Source organism: Capra hircus, chromosome 5, assembly GCF_001704415.2.
Source record: "Capra hircus breed San Clemente chromosome 5, ASM170441v1, whole genome shotgun sequence".
In the NCBI taxonomy this organism is placed as follows: domain Eukaryota; kingdom Metazoa; phylum Chordata; class Mammalia; order Artiodactyla; family Bovidae; genus Capra; species Capra hircus.
This window is the reverse complement of record NC_030812.1, coordinates 50,318,195-50,337,708: the sequence shown is the minus strand read 5'-3', so window position 1 is coordinate 50,337,708 and position 19,514 is coordinate 50,318,195. Positions and strand designations below refer to the sequence as shown.

The window sequence follows — 19,514 nt, the reverse complement described above, 5'->3', positions numbered from 1 at the left end:
GAGAAGATTTTCTTGTTCCAGTTTTAAGATAAAATTTTAATTTGGTCAAATTATTATAATGTATGTATTTTTCCTTCCATTTCTCTTAAATACATGAATATAGATTTTCTTTTGTATTTTCAGAGAATCCTTGATACGAACAGCATTCCAGTGTCTTCAGTTGGTTGTGACAGATTTTCTACCAACAATGCCTTGTACTTGCCTGCAAATAGTTGTAGATGTTGCAGGTAGCTTTGGACTTCATAACCAAGAACTTAATATTAGTTTAACTTCAATAGGTTTATTGGTAAGTATGATTGCCTTTCTTATATAATCTAGAAATCGCTGTTTGCAACTGAGAGTGAATGCTAAGCAAGTGTGCTTTTGACTCTGTAGGAATCATTTAAATGACTTTTAAGTACATACCAAACATCTTGTATGAAGGATTAAGTAATATTATTTAAGAAATAATTCTTTAAGAGCAGAATATGTGGAATAATTTTGATCTGTTGAGCTGAAATATGGTTTATATAAGATTTGTTATGGAAGGATTTAGTAAACAATGTTACATATAAGAGAAATAATCAGTTGACTCTACTGATATTAACATAAAATATAAATTTTACATCCAGTTTTTAAAAAATACTAAAAATTAAAGGTTGTACTCTGAAATTCTGAAATCAGAGAGCTAAACTTGACAGAGGAAGAGATATTTTCATTAAATCCATTCTACTAGGAAAAGAGTTTCTGAAGTAATTGCTTTTAAGTTTTATTCTGAAAATCTATCTGTTGCATATCTATGTGTTTAAAATAAAAATCTCTGAATAGATATTTTTCTCCTTGGCTCTTTAGTGGAATATTTCAGATTATTTTTTTCAAAGAGGAGAAACTATTGAAAAGGAATTAAATAAAGAAGAGGCAGCACAGCAAAAGCAGGCAGAAGAAAAAGGAGTGGTTTTGAATCGGCCATTCCACCCTGCACCACCGTTTGACTGCTTGTGGTTGTGTCTTTATGCAAAATTGGGTGAACTATGTGTAGACCCCCGTCCCGCCGTCCGGAAGAGTGCAGGGCAGACTCTGTTTTCAACAATTGGTGCACATGGAACTTTATTACAGCACTCAACGTGGCACACTGTTATTTGGAAGGTACCGTAAAATACCTTGAGTTATCAGTTATTAATCGAGACATGCTTTTATACTTTTTCAACAACAACAAATTAAAATTAAAAAAAATTTTTTAGTGTGTTTATTGAAATATAGTTGGTTTAGAATCTTACGTTAGTTTCAGGTGCACAGAAAAGTGATTCAGTTTTACATATATATGTTTTTTTGTTCCTATTAATTTTTAAAGAAGAATTTCCATCCATTTGTGCATTTGGCAAACAGGAAATGTTAGCTTTGTCATATTTTTAGTTGCACCTTGCACATTAACAAATTAAATACTTAAAGCCTCATTTTTTTAAATTGGAGGATAATTGTTTTACAATGTGGTATTGGTTTCTGCCATACAACAAAGTGAATCAGCCATATGCAAATATATTTCCCCTCTTCTTGAGCCTCCCTCCCATCCCACCCCATAAGCCTCATTTTTTTATCTCTTTGATTTCTACCTTTGCGCTTCTGTTCCCCCATTTTCCTGGTGGTAGAAATCAGTAGTTGTTAAACTACCACATATAATTCAAATATAATTAAATGAAAACTTTATAAACGATATCAGTAATAGTGAAATTTGTTTGTAAACTCACCAAACAAAAATCACCTCCCATTTGTAAATTCTACATTTGTTCAGGTATGCATTTTAATTTTAAAATTTTTCATTTTTGTCATCTTTTTAAAACATTCTTACAAAGTCAGCAGCTTATTAGTGAGTATCCCGTCTTTGCTAAAAGGCTCTCCTTTTTTGTTGTTGCTTAATGTGTTACATTTTAATAAAACTCTTATTTATAATCCTTTCACTGCTTTTGTGAATTTTTGAAATTAGTAAGTTTGACAGTAGGCAGTATGGTAAACTTTAATTGTATTTAACAGTGTTCTGAGTTTACTAAAAAGACCTCAAAATGTCTTCTTAAAAAATTAATAATGTATGTTCCTAATAAAAATAATTGAAAGCCCTATTCCCTCCTGTGTCTTTTGTTTCAGCTCCTTTCCCTGGCTTTATAAAGCTTAAGAGTCCTTTAGTATTTTAAAAAAGCAAACTGATATTTTCTCTGGCTCCTGTTTCCTTTTCCTAACTTCATTATTAATCTTGCTGCCTAAATCTCAGTATTAATATTTTTTTCTTTTTCACTTCCGCTGCATTCCCTTACCCCTTGTAATTTGATATCCAGATTATTCTACTTCAGAGTATCTTAAGCATTAGCATGTAACAGCATCTCCTAGAGGACTTGTTAAAGCACAAATTGCAGCCACTGTACCCAGCCCCCTTCAGGTTCTGATTTCTTTCCTGTAGCATGGAGACTGAGAATTTGCATATCTGTGAAGCTACTGGGTGATGCTGATGGGGCTGGTTCTGAGACCATATTTTTAGAACCACAGAAATTGTTCATTGGCTCTACAGGTAGTCTTCTAATTGCCAGATCTCTTGCCCTGGGCTCAGGTTTTCGTACTGCTCGTTTTTTCATAACATTTAATACTGTTGATTATTTTCTCCTTGAAATTTCTTTTGGCTTCTGTTTCACAGTGTGCATCTGCTTCTCTATTCAATTTTGTTTTATTTTCTTGGCCCCTATTCCTTCCCCTGAATCTACATTTTAAATAAACATCCCCCAAATTCTAACTGCTTCCTACTTGATTTTTTTCAAGCATCTTTATCCAGACATGAAATTTCAGTAGTTACCTCTATCTAGATGTTACTCATACTTAATTTTTTTTTAATATATATATACTTACTTTTTTTGCGGGACCCCTCTCTTTAGCTTCATTCCCTTCTTGTACATTATACCTTAGGTGCTCCATTGGCACTCAGTTCAGCAAGTCTTAAGCGATTGTCTGTTAAGTTTACTTATTTTTTATATTCCATGGCCTTAAGGATAAACTTAAGAATATAAGGATACCTCTGTTGGTCAGTTTCCTCTAAAATACAGGGATTGATCAGAATGTCAGGTATAATTCTTTGTAACAATGCTTAATTTCCTATGCTGTTGTTTATGCTGTTATCAGTATTTTTATATGCATTATCACAAATATTCAGGTTCTCTTTCATCTGCTGGACCGAGTTAGAGAGTCTTCTACCACTGCAGACAAAGAAAAGATTGAGTCTGGAGGTGGCAATATTCTCATTCATCATTCAAGGGACACAGCAGAGAAGCAGTGGGCTGAGACATGGGTTTTAACATTGGCTGGAGTTGCAAGAATCTTCAACACCAGAAGATATTTACTTCAACCTTTAGGTAGATGTACATTTTTTTTTTCTGAGTACACAAGTAATTAATGTTAAAGGAAATTTGGAAAATACAGATTCTTCACAGATTATATACATTGTTATTTTCTAAGAGTAATCCATCTTAACTGCCAGTCTTTGTTGTTATGTGTGGTATGTGCCTGAGCATAAACGTTTTCATTCATTTCCTTGAAAAATTATGTGTACCTAGTGTGGGTGAGTCTTGGGGATACAGTGATGAGCCAGATACCTACCATCCTTGATATATCCTGGGTATGAAGGAGGACCTATAATTACATAAATAAATAGAAAATTGCTGCAGTGATCAATGCTACAAATGAGCTTATAATAGATTGTGAGCTTACAGTAGATACTTGACCAGGCTAGTGATGTATATATAGGCTTCCCTGAGAAAGCAATGTTTCATCTGAATAGTAGTTCATCAGGCAAGGGTAGGATGAACTGGGGAGAGCCTTACAGGCAGAGAGTACGTGTAAAAGAGATGAAAGAAGATTGAGGAGATGGAGATGGTGTGGCCCCTGGCACGTTTGAAGGTCTGGAATGAAGAGAACACGGAAAAGAGTGATTCTCGATGAGGTTGTAGAGGTAGAGGCCAGATGTTGCAGCACTTTGTAGGTTATGTTCAGAAGACTTCACTGTAAGAGCACTGAAAACCACTGAAAGATTTTAATCGATGATATGATGTGTTCAGATACAGAGTTCAGAAAGATCCCTTCAGATGGTAGGTATGGAATGGAATGGTATAAAGAAGAATGGTAGGATACTATTAGATTGGTTAGGAAACTTGGTGGTGTATAAATATAAATAGATCAGTGCTTCTCAACCAGGGCCAATTTTGCCCAACCTCCTCCCTCCCCCACAGGATATTTAACAATGAGACATTTTGGTTGTTGCAACTAGGGGGCATGCACACTGGCTTCTGGGGAAGTAAAGCCAGGGATGCTGCTACGTATCTTACAATGCATAGGACAGCCCCTACAACAAAGGATTATCCAACCCAAAATGTCAGTAGGATTGAGATCAAGAAACTAGTGTAGATTATGATACCTTCAATTCTAGTGGTAGGCATGGGAGTGGTTGAGAAAGGTGAACAAATACTTTTCTACATAACTGAGCAAGCTGTGCATATTAATTTTGCAACTTATTTTATGTTTGGCTTTTTTTCTTCTCATGTTAAATGCATAAGCATATTTATGATTTCATAGGCATTTTTGTGTGGTGTTTATTATGTGCATTTTAAGGCTCTCATACATACCACATACCTATATATTTGATGATCTATATATTTGATGTCTATACATACACATTTTAAATCCTAGCTTTTTGTTTTCATATAAAATTTACATACAATGACATGTGCTAATCTTAACTGTATGTTTGCTAAGTTTTGACAAATAATCATTTTTAATACCTCTGTGGTACTTTATCTTAAAAGCTAAGATGTAATAGATACAGATGGAGATTTTTTAAAATGAAGACATGATGTAGTTCATGTAGCTTCAATAACTTTTTAAAATAACACTAGGAAATGGTTTTTATTATTATTTTAGAATAAGATTATGGTATCAAGGTGATGCTGGATAGAATGAGTTCAGAAGTGTTCCTTCCTCTACAATTTTTTGAGTAGTTTGAGAAAGATATGCAGTAACTCTTCTCTGAATGTTTGATAGAATTCACTTGTCTAGCCATCTAGTCCTGGACTTTTCTTTGTTGGGAGTTTTTAAATTGCTGAATCAATTTCACTACTGATATTGGTTCATGTTGTCTGTTTCTTCATGGTTCAGATAGGAAGATTGGGAGATACTTTCTAAAATTTTCTCTGTTTCTTTTAGGTTGTCTATTTTATTGGTGTAGTTGTTCATAGTAGTCTCTTCTTCTGATCCTGTGTATTTCTGTGGTATCAGTTGTAATATCTCCTTTTCATTTCTGATTTTATTATCTGGGTCCTCTACCTTTTTGTCTTGATGAGTCTGGCTAAACGTTATCAGTGTTTTCAGAGAACCGGCTTTTAGTTTCATTGATCTTTTCCATTTTTTTTTTAAGTCTCTATTTCATTTATTTCCGCTATGATCTTTATATTTCTCCTTCTACTCTCTTTGGATTTTCTTTTTTCTCTGGTTCCTTTAGGTGTAAGATTAGGTTGTTTATTTGAAGTTTTTCTTGTTTCTTGAGGGAAGCTTGTATTGCTATAAGCTTTATTATTAGAACTGCTTTTGCCTGGTGCCCCATAGGTTTGAGAGGCTGGCCTCAGGGGCTGGCCTGTTGGCTCAGCTGGTAAAGAATCTGCCTGCAGTGCAGGAAACCTGGGTTCAGTCCCTGGGTTAGGAAGATCCCCTGGAGAAGGGAAAGGCCACACACTCCAGTATTCTGGCCTGGAGAATTCCATGGACTGTATAGTCCTTGGGGTCGCAAAGTCAGACATGACTGAGCGACTTTCACTTTCATAGGTTTGGGATCATTGTGTTTTCATTTTTATTTGTCTCTAGGTGTTTTTTGATTTCCTCTTTGATTTCTGTTGTGACCCATTGGCTCTTTAGTAGCATATTGTTTAGCCTCCACATATTTGTGTTTTGTAGTTTTTTTTCTTACAGTTGAAAATTTTGCCATTTGTAGCCACATGGGTGGACTTGCAGGGCATTATGCTGAGTGAAATAAGTTAAACAGAGAGAGACAAATACGTGTGATATCACTTCTGTGTGGAATCTAAAAAATGCAATGAACTAGTGAGTATAGCAAAAAAGAATTAGACTCCCAGATACAGAAAACAAACTGATTGTTACCAGTGGGGAGAGGGAGGAGGCAGGGCAACGTAGGGGTAAAGGGACTGGGAGGTGTGAACTATTAGATGTAGGATAGGCTAGAATGATGTATTTTACAACATGGAGAATATAGGCTGTATTTTATAATAACTGTAAATAGAGTATAACCTTTAAAAATTGTATAAAAAGAAATTTTTTAAAGTAATGTTTTAACATAACAACGTACAATATGTAATTATACTTAGTCTTTTAGAAAGAGGACTTCTTCCTAGATACAGAATATATTAATAGGAGAACTGCAGATATTTTTCCTTCTTATAGCATAGAATATTCTAAACCTGAGACTAGGTCACCATTCTGGTAGGTGAATGTAATGTTTAATTTGATTTTTGAACTGGGATGGCAACAAGCAGAAGTGTTTTATTTTGCTGTTTTGATAGTTTTTTTAACAAAATTTGTTAAAACTGTTTGAACAGTTACTAAAAAACCTGTTTTTTTGTTGTGTGTAAATTATACTTCAATTTTGATTAAGAGTATGGAGAGGAAGAAACATATAACTGGACAAGTGTTAATAGTTTATCCTGTAAAGCAGTGCATTGCTTACTGTTTTATACCAGACTTAGTTCCAGCTTTCCAATAAATTGAATGCTTCCTCAGTCAAATGGGTTTATCCCTTCTTGAGAAAACCTAGTCTTTGATAGCTTTTGTGAAGTGAAAGTCTTTAAAACACAATTATCTCTATATTTCATAGCCTACTTAGGTTGTCCTTTGCAAAATGTCAATTCCTCTGATTTTTACATTATTTAAATACAAAGAGGCGAGTAATAATCCATGCTGTTATCAAAGCCATTGGAAGGAACAAGGGCTTCCCTGGTGGCTCAGTGGTAAAGAACCTGCCTGCCAGTGCAGGAGACATTGGTCCCTGAGTCAGGAAGATCCCATGGAGAAGGCAGTGGCAATCTACTCCAGTATTTTTGCCTAGGAAATCCCTTGAACAGAGGAGCCTGGTGGGCTACAGTCCAAGGGGTTTCAAAAGAGTTGGCCATGACTTAATGAGTGAACAACAATAATAGAAACAAACCACACCTGGTTTCATTATAGAGAGAGTTTCATTATAAATGTGCTTAGGGTCACAGGAATAGAGCAAGAGATTGAAATGATTAGTGGAAACAGCAACCACCATTCAGCCCATGCTGTGCTGATGGTAGATCAGTTGACTTGATTTTACATGAGAGAAATAAGTTTAGCCTCATGGTAAAAGGACAGTCTTATTTATGGTGCATGTTCTCCTTGCAACTTACCAATATGGTGGGGGAAATGTTTAACAGAATTCTGCAGCTATAAAATTATTTAAATATGAAAACCCAAGTGTAAAGTTAAGATTTTTATGGAATATGACTTAGTTTATTTTAAACATTCAGGTAAAAAACGTGTATCATACTGTCATTCCTTTTCCTATATGCTTAAGAATGGGACCATCCTAATAAAGGTAGATGGTTAGGTTGAAGATGTTACTGAAAAGTTTTTATTCTGTTCTCCTTAGGCAGAAGTATTAGGATAGAAAGGTATACATACATTTAAGGAGTTTTAAGTTCAAAACCTTGTTTGATATACTCATTATCCTTTCCTTGGTGCCATTTATTCCTGTATCTGACAAAATTTTTTTACTGGAATTTTGGGTTGTAATGGTTTTAACTCACATTGTTAGTGCATAAGCGTATCTTTTTCTATTTCTGTAGGAATTTAAGCAGAAAAATAAAGCAGATAAACTTTCAAGTGTCTAATAGAGACAATTTGATCACTTTTATGGTGATAATTTTTTTTTCCTCTTCCTCATATAGGAGATTTTTCAAGAGCATGGGATGTTCTTCTTGACCATATACAATCAGCAGCACTCAGCAAAAACAATGAAGTATCTCTGGCTGCACTGAAAAGCTTCCAGGAAATTTTACAGATTGTATCCCCTGCCAGAGACTCAGATAAGCCTGAGACACCACCTGCAGTTAATGCCCCTGTGCCTGTCCTTTTAGGGCCTATATCGGGCCCGAGCCTGAACAGGCCATTTGTAAGAACAGATTCCATTGGAGAAAGACTTGGGAGATATAGCAGCTCTGAGCCACCCGTAGTTACTGATGAGCTTGAAGATTTGAATCTCTGGTGGGCTGCATGGAATACCTGGTACAGAATTGGATCTGAAAGCACCAAGCCTCCTACTACATTTGATAAACTAACTTTCATTCCCAGCCAGCCTTTTCTTACAGCTTTAATTCAGATATTTCCAGCTCTCTACCAACACATAAAAACTGGTTTCAACATGGATGACTTGCAGAAGTTGGGAGTCATATTGCACAGTGCTGTTTCAGTCCCAATAAGTTCAGATGCCTCCCCTTTCATTCTTCCATCTTACACTGAAGCAGTTTTGACAAGTTTACAGGAAGCTGTACTTACAGCTCTAGATGTTCTCCAAAAGGTAATCAAATTTTAGTGGCTCTCTAAGCAATAATGCATATGGTTCTCTGGAATTTTTTTACTTTGCTAAATATTTTTGGGGATAAATTCAGGATCATCAGGATTGTTATGTATGTATACTTTGGGATGCATTCAAGATTGTAAAGATCCAGTTATTCTTAACACTTATATTTTTCTAATATATTTTAAAAGGTAATTCAGGTTTATCTTGAGAGTCTTCAAGAAACTGCCTGCATTCTCTTATTTCTGTTCACCAGCACTTTTGGTTTGTTCATTCAACTCTTCACAAGAATATATATTTTTGGAGTCATAACTTTAGTAAAGTATTTCTATAATTAGAAAATTAGCAATGGGAATATATATATTTTTATCTGTATTTTTATTTTAGCTCTTGAATTGTTAGAAACCCATTAAAAAAATAAGAATAAATTTGTAAAGTGTTTACCTCACAGAAATTTTAAAAAGATATATTTTAACCCATGTGTGTTTGTTTTTTTTTTTAATTTTTTAATTTTTTTTTTAAATTTTAAAATCTTTAATTCTTACATGCGTTCCCAAACATGAACCCCCCTCCCACCTCCCTCCCCACAACATCTCTCTGGGTCATCCCCATGCACCTGCCCCAAGCAAGCTGCACCCTACGTCAGACATGGACTGGCGATTCAATTCTTACATGACAGTATACAAGTTAGAATTCCCATTCTCCCAAATCATCCCACCCTCTCCCTCTCCCTCTGAGTCCAAAAGTCCGTTATACACATCTGTGTCTTTTTTCCTGTCTTGCATACAGGGTCGTCATTGCCATCTTCCTAAATTCCATATATATGTGTTAGTATACTGTATTGGTGTTTTTCTTTCTGGCTTACTTCACTCTGTATAATTGGCTCCAGTTTCATCCATCTCATCAGAACTGATTCAAATGAATTCTTTTTAACGGCTGAGTAATACTCCATTGTGTATATGTACCACAGCTTTCTTATCCATTCATCTGCTGATGGACATCTAGGTTGTTTCCATGTCCTGGCTATTATAAACAGTGCTGCGATGAACATTGGGGTACATGTGTCTCTTTCAATTCTGGTTTCCTCGGTGTGTATGCCCAGAAGTGGGATTGCTGGGTCATAAGGTAGTTCTATTTGCAATTTTTTAAGGAATCTCCACACTGTTCTCCATAGTGGCTGTACTAGTTTGCATTCCCACCAACAGTGTAGGAGGGTTCCCTTTTCTCCACACCCTCTCCAGCATTTATTGCTTGCAGATTTTTGGATCGCAGCCATTCTGACTGGTGTGAAGTGGTACCTCATTGTGGTTTTGATTTGCATTTCTCTAATAATGAGTGATGTTGAGCATCTTTTCATGTGTTTGTTAGCCATCCGTATGTCTTCTTTGGAGAAATGTCTATTTAGTTCTTTGGCCCATTTTTTGATTGGGTCATTTATTTTTCTGGAATTGAGCTGCAGAAGTTGCTTGTATATTTTTGAGATTAGTTGTTTGTCAGTTGTTTCATTTGCTATTATTTTCTCCCATTCAGAAGGCTGTCTTTTCACCTTGCTTATATTTTCCTTTGTTGTACAGAAGCTTTTAATTTTAATTAGATCCCATTTGTTTATTTTTGCTTTTATTTCCAGAATTCTGGGAGGTGGATCATAGAGGATCCTGCTGTGATTTATGTCTGAGAGTGTTTTGCCTATGTTCTCCTCTAGGAGTTTTATAGTTTCTGATCTTACATTTAGATCTTTAATCCATTTTGAGTTTATTTTTGTGTGCGGTGTTAGAAAGTGATCTAGTTTCATTCTTTTACAAGTGGTTGACCAGTTTTCCCAGTACCACTTGTTAAAGAGATTGTCTTTACTCCATTGTATATTCTTGCCTCCTTTGTCAAAGATAAGGTGTCCATATGTGTGTGGATTTATCTCTGGGCTTTCTATTTTGTTCCATTGATCTATATGTCTGTCTTTGTGCCAGTACCATACTGTCTTGATGACTGTGGCTTTGTAGTAGAGCCTGAAGTCAGGCAAGTTGATTCCTCCAGTTCCATTCTTCTTTCTCAAGATTGCTTTGGCTATTCGAGGTTTTTTGTGTTTCCATACAAATCTTGAAATTATTTGTTCTAGTTCTGTGAAAAATGTGGCTGGTAGCTTGACAGGGATTGCATTAAATTTGTAAATTGCTTTGGGTAGTATACTCATTTTCACTATATTGATTCTTCCGATCCATGAACATGGTATATTTCTCCATCTATTAGTGTCCTCTTTGATTTCTTTCATCAGTGTTTTATAGTTTTCTATATATAGGTCTTTAGTTTCTTTAGGTAGATATATTCCTAAGTATTTTATTCTTTTCGTTGCAATGGTGAATGGAATTGTTTCCTTAATTTCTTTTTCTACTTTCTCATTATTCGTGTATAGGAATGCAAGGGATTTCTGTGTGTTGATTTTATATCCTGCAACTTTACTATATTCATTGATGAGCTCTGTTACTCCAAAAAAAAATTACAACAGATCTAAAAATTATTGAGCAAATTCCAGTTGGCAAGCAAGATCAGATTAAAATCAAAGAATTCTTTAAACTGTCAAGGTAATTATTAGCACAATTAACAACCACCAAAATTTTTGAACAAAACAAGTATGAACTAAAGAGTCAGTGATCCCAGCAAAGCAGTTACGACATTCTAACAAAATTAGAATGGAAGTGATTCTGATTACAAATGTGTTATCAGTAGCCATTTGGGTACTACAGATCATGCTTTCTAATTAAACAATTGCATTATATCCAACTGGATTAATGAAAACTTTCACAGTAATAATAGTGGTTTCTACTACAACATAGTATACCTTGATTGTCTCTGGAGGAGTTTTAGCTGAGCAGTAATTCCTTGACCATCTTAGCCCTAGTTACTCTGTGCAAAGAAATTGTATGGAAACTTAAAATGTAAGAAAATCTGGCATTTTAATAATTTTATTATAGGGAGGATCAGTTTTTCATAATTGAAATTAAAAGAGCTGCTTTTATTTTCAGTGGCAGAAGAAAAGTAGCCTGTCAGTCATAATTTTTTTCTCCCTAACTGTGAGCATAGGTTGTTTATGGACTACTGTGGAGGGAATGGAAAAGTTAGAAAAGGAGAGCATAGACCTTGTGGGATGCCCATAATCTAGAACTCTCACTCAGGTGTTTAATTCAGGTTTTATACATATGTAGAGGATAGTAAACAAAGGAGAAACAGCAAATCCCCAAACTTTTTTTCTAGGGAAAAAAGCATATAATTTTACTTAGAGCAAAACCTCTGCTTTAGCGATAAGAGAACAAATAGAGTCATTCATCCCAAGGAGGCATTTATTCTGAGCTTTGAGCTTTTAATGGCTTTGAAAGGGCATGAAAAGTTAGGAAGTTTTATTGTTGGAAACTTGGGAACTTTTACTTATATCAATTGATGTCATTTTGCATTACTAATTTTCACTCTAGCCATTGTTTATTACTTATGGGATTATTTAAATGATATTTCATAATACTTGAATGTTATTCAAACATGTGGGGTTTTTAATATTTCCTAACAGAAGACTTAACATATTTCATTATTAGTAAGAGTGTTTTTATAGTTTCCCCCACAGGTGTCAGAAAATTTTTTCACAAGCAAAATATACTGGCTTTGAAAGTTTATTCTTAAACTAATAAGCTATTCTGCAAAACACTTTACTGATTAAAAGCTGTTTTCCTTCTTTAAGGAAAAACCCATTTCTGATTTCATATTTACCCTTATATTGTTTAGAGTTTCAGGGTCATATGCGTTTCCTCTTGGTTTCATATCACTAGTTCCCAACCAAAATGATTTAGTCCTATTTAGGCTAATTTTTTCTTCTAAAATATTTTTACATACCTAGGGGACGTGAGAATTTGATTGTTTTCCTGTTTTGAGATCAGGAGACTGCATCTATCTTACTTATTGCTAACCTTCGTAAAGGCTGATAACTGGTCCCATATGTACGTCCATGCTCGAGGCTACTGGAGTGGTACTTCAGGAGACACTGTCACATTGTGTATGAATGGTGCTTCTACTTAATGGGGGCAAGTTTCTGAATCTCTCTGTACTTTGGCTTCCTCATCCATAAGGGGAAATAATAACTGTAACGTTTTTTTTTAGTAAGTGGGATAGTATTTTTAAGGCATTTAGTGCCTGGCACAGTTAAATATTCAGTAAACATTAGCTGTTACTATTTTCATTACCATATTGTCTTGCAAAGGCCTTCAGTTCAGTTTAGTCGCTCAGTCGTGTCCGACTCTTTGTGACCCCATGAATCACAGCATGCCAGGCCTCCCTGTCCATCACCAACTCCCGGAGTTCACTCAGACTCACGTCCATCGAGTTGATGATGCCATCCAGCCATCTCATCCTGTTGTCCCCTTCTCCTCCTGCCCCCAATCCCTCCCAGCATCAGAGTCTTTTCCAGTGAGTCAACTCTTCACATGAGGTGTCCAGAGTACTGGACTTTCAGCTTTAGCATCCTTCCTTCCAAAGAAATCCCAGGGCTGATCTCCTTCAGAATGGACTGGTTGGATCTCCTTGCAGTCCAAGGGACTCTCAAGAGTCTTCTCCAACACCACAGTTCAAAATCATCAATTCTTCGGCGCTCAACTTTCTTCACAGTCCAGTTCTCACATCCATATATGACTACTGGAAAAACCATAGCCTTGACTAGACGGACCTTAATCGGCGAAGTAATATCTCTGCTTTTGAATATGCTATCTAGGTTGGTCATAACTTTTCTTCCAAGGAGTAAGCGTCTTAATTTCATGGCTACAATCACCATCTGCAGTGATTTTGGATCCCCCCCAAATAAAGTCTGACAATGTTTACACTGTTTCCCCATCTATTTCCCATGAAGTGATGGGACCAGATGCCATGACCTTTGTTTTCTGAATGTTGAGCTTTAAGCCAACTTTTTCACTCTCCTCTTTCACTTTCATCAAGAGGCTTTTTAGCTTGTCTTCACTTTCTGCCATAAGGGTGGTGTCATCTGCATATCTGAGGTTCTTGATATTTCTCGCGGCAATCTTGATTCCAGCTTATGTTTCTTCCAGTCCAGCGTTTCTCATGATGTACTCTGCATAGAAGTAAAATAAGCAAGGTGACAATATACAGCCTTGACATACTCCTTTTCCTATTTGGAACCAGTCTGTTGTTCCATGTCCAGTTTTAACTGTTGCTTCCTGACCTACATATAGGTTTCTCAAGAGGCAGGTCAGGTAGTCTGGTATTCCCATCTCTCTCAGAATTTTCCACAGTTTATTGTGATCTATACAGTCAAAGGCTTTGGCATAGTTAATAAAGCAGAAATAGATGTTTTTCTGGAACTCTCTTGCTTTTTCGATGATCCATCGGATGTTGGCAATTTGATCTCTGGTTCCTCTGCCTTTTCTAAAACCAGCTTGAACATCAGGGAGTTCATGGTTCACGTATTGCTGAAGCCTGGCTTGGAGAATTTTGAGCATTACTTTACTAGCATGTGAGATGAGTGCAATTGTGTGGTAGTTTAAGCATTCTTTGGCATTGCCTTTGGGATTGTAATGAAAACTGACCTTTTCCAGTCCTATGAGTACATGGTAAATACAGAATGAATTATTTTAAATGAGTTAATAAGGGAAACTTTGAATCATGTTAGATGTTAGATATCTAGTTTCTTTTCTTGTTTTCACATACACAGTTTTCAAGGATTAATAGGAAATATTGTCCAGATAGATGGTGGCGCTAGTGGTAAAGAACCTGTCTGCTAATGCAGGAGACTTAAGAGATGAAAGTTCAATTCCTGGGTCTGGAAGATCCCCTGGAGGAGGTCATGGCAACCCATTCCAGTATTCTTTCCTGGAGAATCCCATGGACAGAGGAGCCTGTCGGCTCCATTAAGTCCATACGGTCCATAGGGTCACGAAGAGTTGGACACAACTATAGTGACTTCACAAGCACGCTCACTGATTCTTAGGTTTTGGACTAAAATCTGCCACCAGATTTACACTATAGGCTTTTCTGATTCAGAATATTGAAGAAAAGCCAATACTAATAACTTTTTCTTAGATGAAGTTTGTTGTTATATTGACTTCATATTAGGTATTTTAAGATCTCAGGATTTAGCTGTAACACTGTTCATAAGTTTTGTTTTGTTTTGTTTTTATAAAGCACCACCAAAAATCAAAACATACAGTCCAGATCATTATTTGGTGCTACCTCCAGAAGAAATTTGGTACTTAGTTTTCTAAGGTTTCCACACAGAATGTTCCTCTCTTCCTCTCTCCCGCCCCTCCTTTCCCTTCCTGCCTGCCTGCCTGCCTTTATTTGTCACTGAAAATAAAAGAATTCATTTAGGATAATTATCTCTTTTCCACAGTAATTGCTACATGTTTAATTTTAAGAGTTAAGACTCAGCAAGAAGTTAATAAAGAAGACTGTGAAATTATAGAAGTACTTAGTAGAGAGAATTTTTTTAGACTGTATACTTTTTAAGTTCTCCATTCACTTTTTCTGAGAAAAGTAACCAAACAGAGGAAGGTGGTATTACATATCCTCATTCTACTTTTCACATTATAATTACAGGATGATCTAATGGTATGTATGGGCAACACTTTGCTTATCTACTTTCTATCTCAAGATAACTTTGTTAAAGCTAAATGGCTGCCCGTTCTCTAAGGGAGAATAAAACAGGTCTGTTATCTGACAGGTTAAAAAAAGCCATGATTGTATGAAAATATACATGTTGTACACATAGTTTTAAAGAAAGTCCTTAAAATTTTGAGATGCTTTGAATTTTGATTTTGTATTTTGAAGGTGCCTCAAGTGTAGAATGGTTATGCTTTTTGTTTTGGAAAGCACAAATATATTTTAGAGACTCCATAAATTATATCATTAAATATTTTTCCTACAGAGAAAAATAAACACTAAGACAGGAAAGTATGAAAGGATGGGAGGAGAAAACACATTTGTTGCTAGAAAAAAAAAAAAACCATGAGATTTAAGTACTTGCAACATATTTGATGTAATTAAAATTTTCAGTGTCTGAATATGCATTTTATTCTTTGTTTTATGAAGTTGTAGCATTAAGTTTAATTTTTATTAACTTAAATGTTTTTCTTGTTTTATATAAAGTCTGTGTATTGATACATTAGATGCTAAATACACCCTGCCCTGTTAAAAATTAATACATACATTTCTTTTAGAAACAGATTTTCGTTCATGACTTATTTTCCCAACTGTAATGAACATGCTTACTTGTTAAAGTCTCTGGTCCATGCATGATGCAGGCATAAGCTGTCATTGTCATGAACTAATGTCATCACTTAAGCACTTAAGTAGAAGTCAGTCTCATTTTGGTCTGTGAAGCATTCTAAATTGTCTCAAGTGTGTGTGACTAAACAAATGATCAGATTGTGGACCCTCAGAATGGCCCATGACTTCTTTTTAAGTGCTTGCCCTTTGTTTAGTCTGCTAAGTAATAAGCCACACTTTTAATTTAAAAGTATTTTTTAGCTGATTAAAATATTTAGCCTATACTTTATTCAATATTAGTTTAAAATAGTTTAAATGTTCTTCAGAGCTTCAAAAAGTATATAATGCTTAACATAAAATAAGACAGTCTTTAAGAGTCTTTGATTAAACAAAAGCATAAATGGTACAGAACTTAACGGAGTTCAGATTATACATTCTATTGTTCATACCTTGTTTTATAGGCCATCTGTGTAGGACCAGAAAGCATGCAGATAATGTATCCCGCTATATTTGACCAGTTACTGGCATTTGTAGAATTTTCATGTAAACCTCCACAGTATGGACAGCTGGAAACAAAACACATTGCAAATGCAAAATATAATCAGGTAATTTGCTATAAATTATATTTACTCTGTAAAATTTCATGTCTTCTAAATGTAGTCAGTTCCACTTAAGATGGACTTTATCTCCGAACTTTTTCTTTCACAAATAAACTTTCATATGTCTATTAACAGTTTAAACTGGAAAGAAACATTATTTGGAAAACCTGTGTCCCTTCTTCTTTTTTTTAAATTGTTTATTGCTTTCTTTTCCCAAGTGGTTCTCCAGAAAGCTTGTCCTTGCCAGATACTCTGTAGTACATCTTTCTTCAGAGTTCCTTTCTTGGTGTCCTCATCACACTATAAAATGGCTTCTAAATCCCTATGCCTAGTCCTACTCTTATCTAAAATAGATACCTGCAATAGAAAATGAAGAAATGAAAAGTTGTCTACTACTGGTGTGAAATTTAGTTGGATTTTACATAAACGATTTTTTAGCCATAGTTGGCAAATTTTAACTTTGTTTTGGCTTAGGGGAAAAATAAACTTCTGAATGCATGCACATGCTGATTTTGTTCACTCAACATAAAAATTATAATTTTACATGGTCCGAAAAGTAGTTTAATGTGTATTAACTTTTCTCATTCTATTTGTCTCGCAACACAATGGAATCACAATAGATCCAACTATTTGCACCGGTGAGTTAAATTTCCTAAAATTGTCCTAACCTATTGGCAACAAATAAAGTACATCTTTCCCAGTTTTTGATAGAATGCTCTATGTACTTTTTCTGATAGTTTTAATTTTTGCCTGGCTAAAAATTATTCTTTCATGAAATTATATCTCTTTGAAAACTTTGCATGTAATAAAACAATCTGACCTAAAACCAAGGCCTGAACTTTAAGACAAAGAAGCTTTCACTTTGAAAACAATATGATTTCATTTAATCTTATTTTTATTTTAACTCCATGTGAAAATATTACTTTCTAGGCGGAATGGGTTGCCTTGAATTATGTACCATTTGCTGAAAGGTCGTTAGACGTAGTTGTGGATTTATATCAAAAAACAGCCTGTCACAAAGCAGTGGTGAATGAGAAAGTACTCCAGAATATTATTAAGGTATCTTTTAAAAAAAATTTTATACTTTCATTTAATTATGATAACATTGAAATCTATCTTTAGGTAATTGTATATTGTCATATATTAAAATAAATGGAAAAATATAATCTGTTATTATTTATAGTGATTTTGCTCCAACATTCATGGATATTTAGGAAGCTGTTTCTCTGAAATGAGAAGGTTTTTTTAATAAATATTTTAAAATATGTATTCAATTTTATGATTTTTCATCTTTGGCCCTTAAGACAATAAGCATCTTGTTTCTTAGGACAGTACTTCTCATACTTTGAGTTTGATAAGCATTCAAGGAGAAATTCACAATTCAGCCTATCGATTTAACTGACCATGCATACTTTTTTTGAAAGCCAGTTCTTCAGTGCATGGACAAACATTATTAAAATTCATCTGCTGTTGTGTGTGTCCCATTCCTCCAAAGTTTATTTCCTTTTTTCCCCCTCTGTTTTGAAGGACAAACCTAAATCTTGCTCTTACTCTATTATGTAGATGCTTTTATTTACTGGATAATTACAGTCTGATCTGAACTCTCTTCCCTCAAGGAAGAAGGCCTTTCTCTGTTCCATGGTTCATCCTTCTCTTTGTGTTCATCCGTTTCTTTTCTTACCGTTCTTCGCTGGCAGTTCTTTCAGCCTCTTATACTTTATCCTGGGAAGAGGTCCCAGGTGGCACTAGTGGTTAAGAACCCATCCGCCAATGCAGGAGACATAAGAGACGTGGGTTCAGTCCCTGGGTCGGGAAGATCCCCTGGAGGAGGGCACAGCAACCCACTCCAGTATTTTTGCCTGGAGCATCCCGTGAACAGAAGAGCCTGGCGGGCTATAGTCCATTGGGTCCCACAGAGTCAGATACGACTGAAGTGACTTAGCACGCACGCATGCTGAACACTTCCCTCAAGGAAGAAGACCTTTCTCTGTTTCAGGGCTCATCCTTCTCTTTGTGTTCATCCTTTTCTGTTTCCACCTTTCTTTGTTGTTAATTCTTTCAGCCTCTTACACTTATCCTGGGAAGAAGATTAAGCCTTTTATGTAAGATCTTTCTCTTATTTGACTTCCTACTCAAATTGTGCTCTTTCAACTTTCCTTTACTTCTAAGCTCCTTTAAACAACTTGTAGCTTTCACCTAACCACCACTCTAACCTGTTGTACCCAGGCTCACTTCCATATTCTGCTAAAAAAACTACTTACTTACAGAAGACAAAAGTCTTTAAATTCTACGCCCTTTCTAATTCTTTATTTTCCTTGTTAATATGGTACTGCTCTGGCCTTTTTTAAAAAAATAACTTTATTTATTTATTTTTGGCTGTGCTGGGTCTTTGTTGCTGCCTGGGCTTCTCTCTAATTGGGGTGAGCTGGGGCTACTCTTTGTTGCAGTGTGCAGGCTTCTCATTGTGGTGGCTTTTCTTGTTGTGGAGCGCAGGCACAGCAGTTGTGGCACAAGAGCTTAGTTGCTCAAGTGCCTGTGGATCTTCCCTGACCAGGGATTGAACCCATGTACCCTGCATTGGCAGGCGGATTCTTTACCACTGAGTCACCAGCAAAGCCCCTGGCCTTCTCAAAATTGTTTCTTCCCTTGATTTTCTGTCATAGTTCTTTCTACCCCTCACCACTCGTCCCCTCAAAACTGTCTTGTATCTCCTGATTTGTTGAGAATAAATTTTAAGCACTTCTGTTGCGGGTACTAAGAAATAGTAGAGATTAAAAATGAATAAGATAGTTCATACATTTAGTAATTCAGTAAAGGATCTATAAAAAGGAAAATAATAATGCAGTATATTAAGTACTAAGTGAAGACCTCCAAGTAGAGGCAGCTTTGTGTTCAGAGAAAGCTGGATTAGCATAGTGCACTGGTGTGTACTTGCTGCTCTGTGATTTTGGAGCAAATGAACCTGAGAGTGTTTCTCATGTGTAAAAGAAGGATAATACGAATGCAAATTTCATGTCTTAACCATTAAGAGATTCAAGTGAGATATGGTATTTAAT

General features: G+C 35.5%; 1 protein-coding gene across 6 annotated transcripts in view; it reads left to right on the top strand.

Moving 5' to 3' along the window:
• MON2 (MON2 homolog, regulator of endosome-to-Golgi trafficking) overlaps positions 1 to 19,514 on the top strand; it is a 115,556-nt gene that overhangs the window by 68,828 nt on the left and 27,214 nt on the right. For 4 of the 6 annotated variants that reach the window (XM_005680246.3, XM_005680245.3, XM_018047996.1 and 1 more), the window contains 7 exons: positions 124 to 286; positions 832 to 1,125; positions 3,170 to 3,368; positions 7,980 to 8,608; positions 16,321 to 16,464; positions 17,079 to 17,096; positions 17,389 to 17,517. In XM_005680246.3, coding sequence (XP_005680303.1) covers positions 124 to 286; positions 832 to 1,125; positions 3,170 to 3,368; positions 7,980 to 8,608; positions 16,321 to 16,464; positions 17,079 to 17,096; positions 17,389 to 17,517 — 1,576 coding nt within the window. The remainder of the gene's footprint in view (positions 1 to 123; positions 287 to 831; positions 1,126 to 3,169; positions 3,369 to 7,979; positions 8,609 to 16,320; positions 16,465 to 17,078; positions 17,097 to 17,388; positions 17,518 to 19,514) is intronic. The other 2 variants (XM_005680247.3, XM_013963913.2) reach the window with 1 other exon arrangement.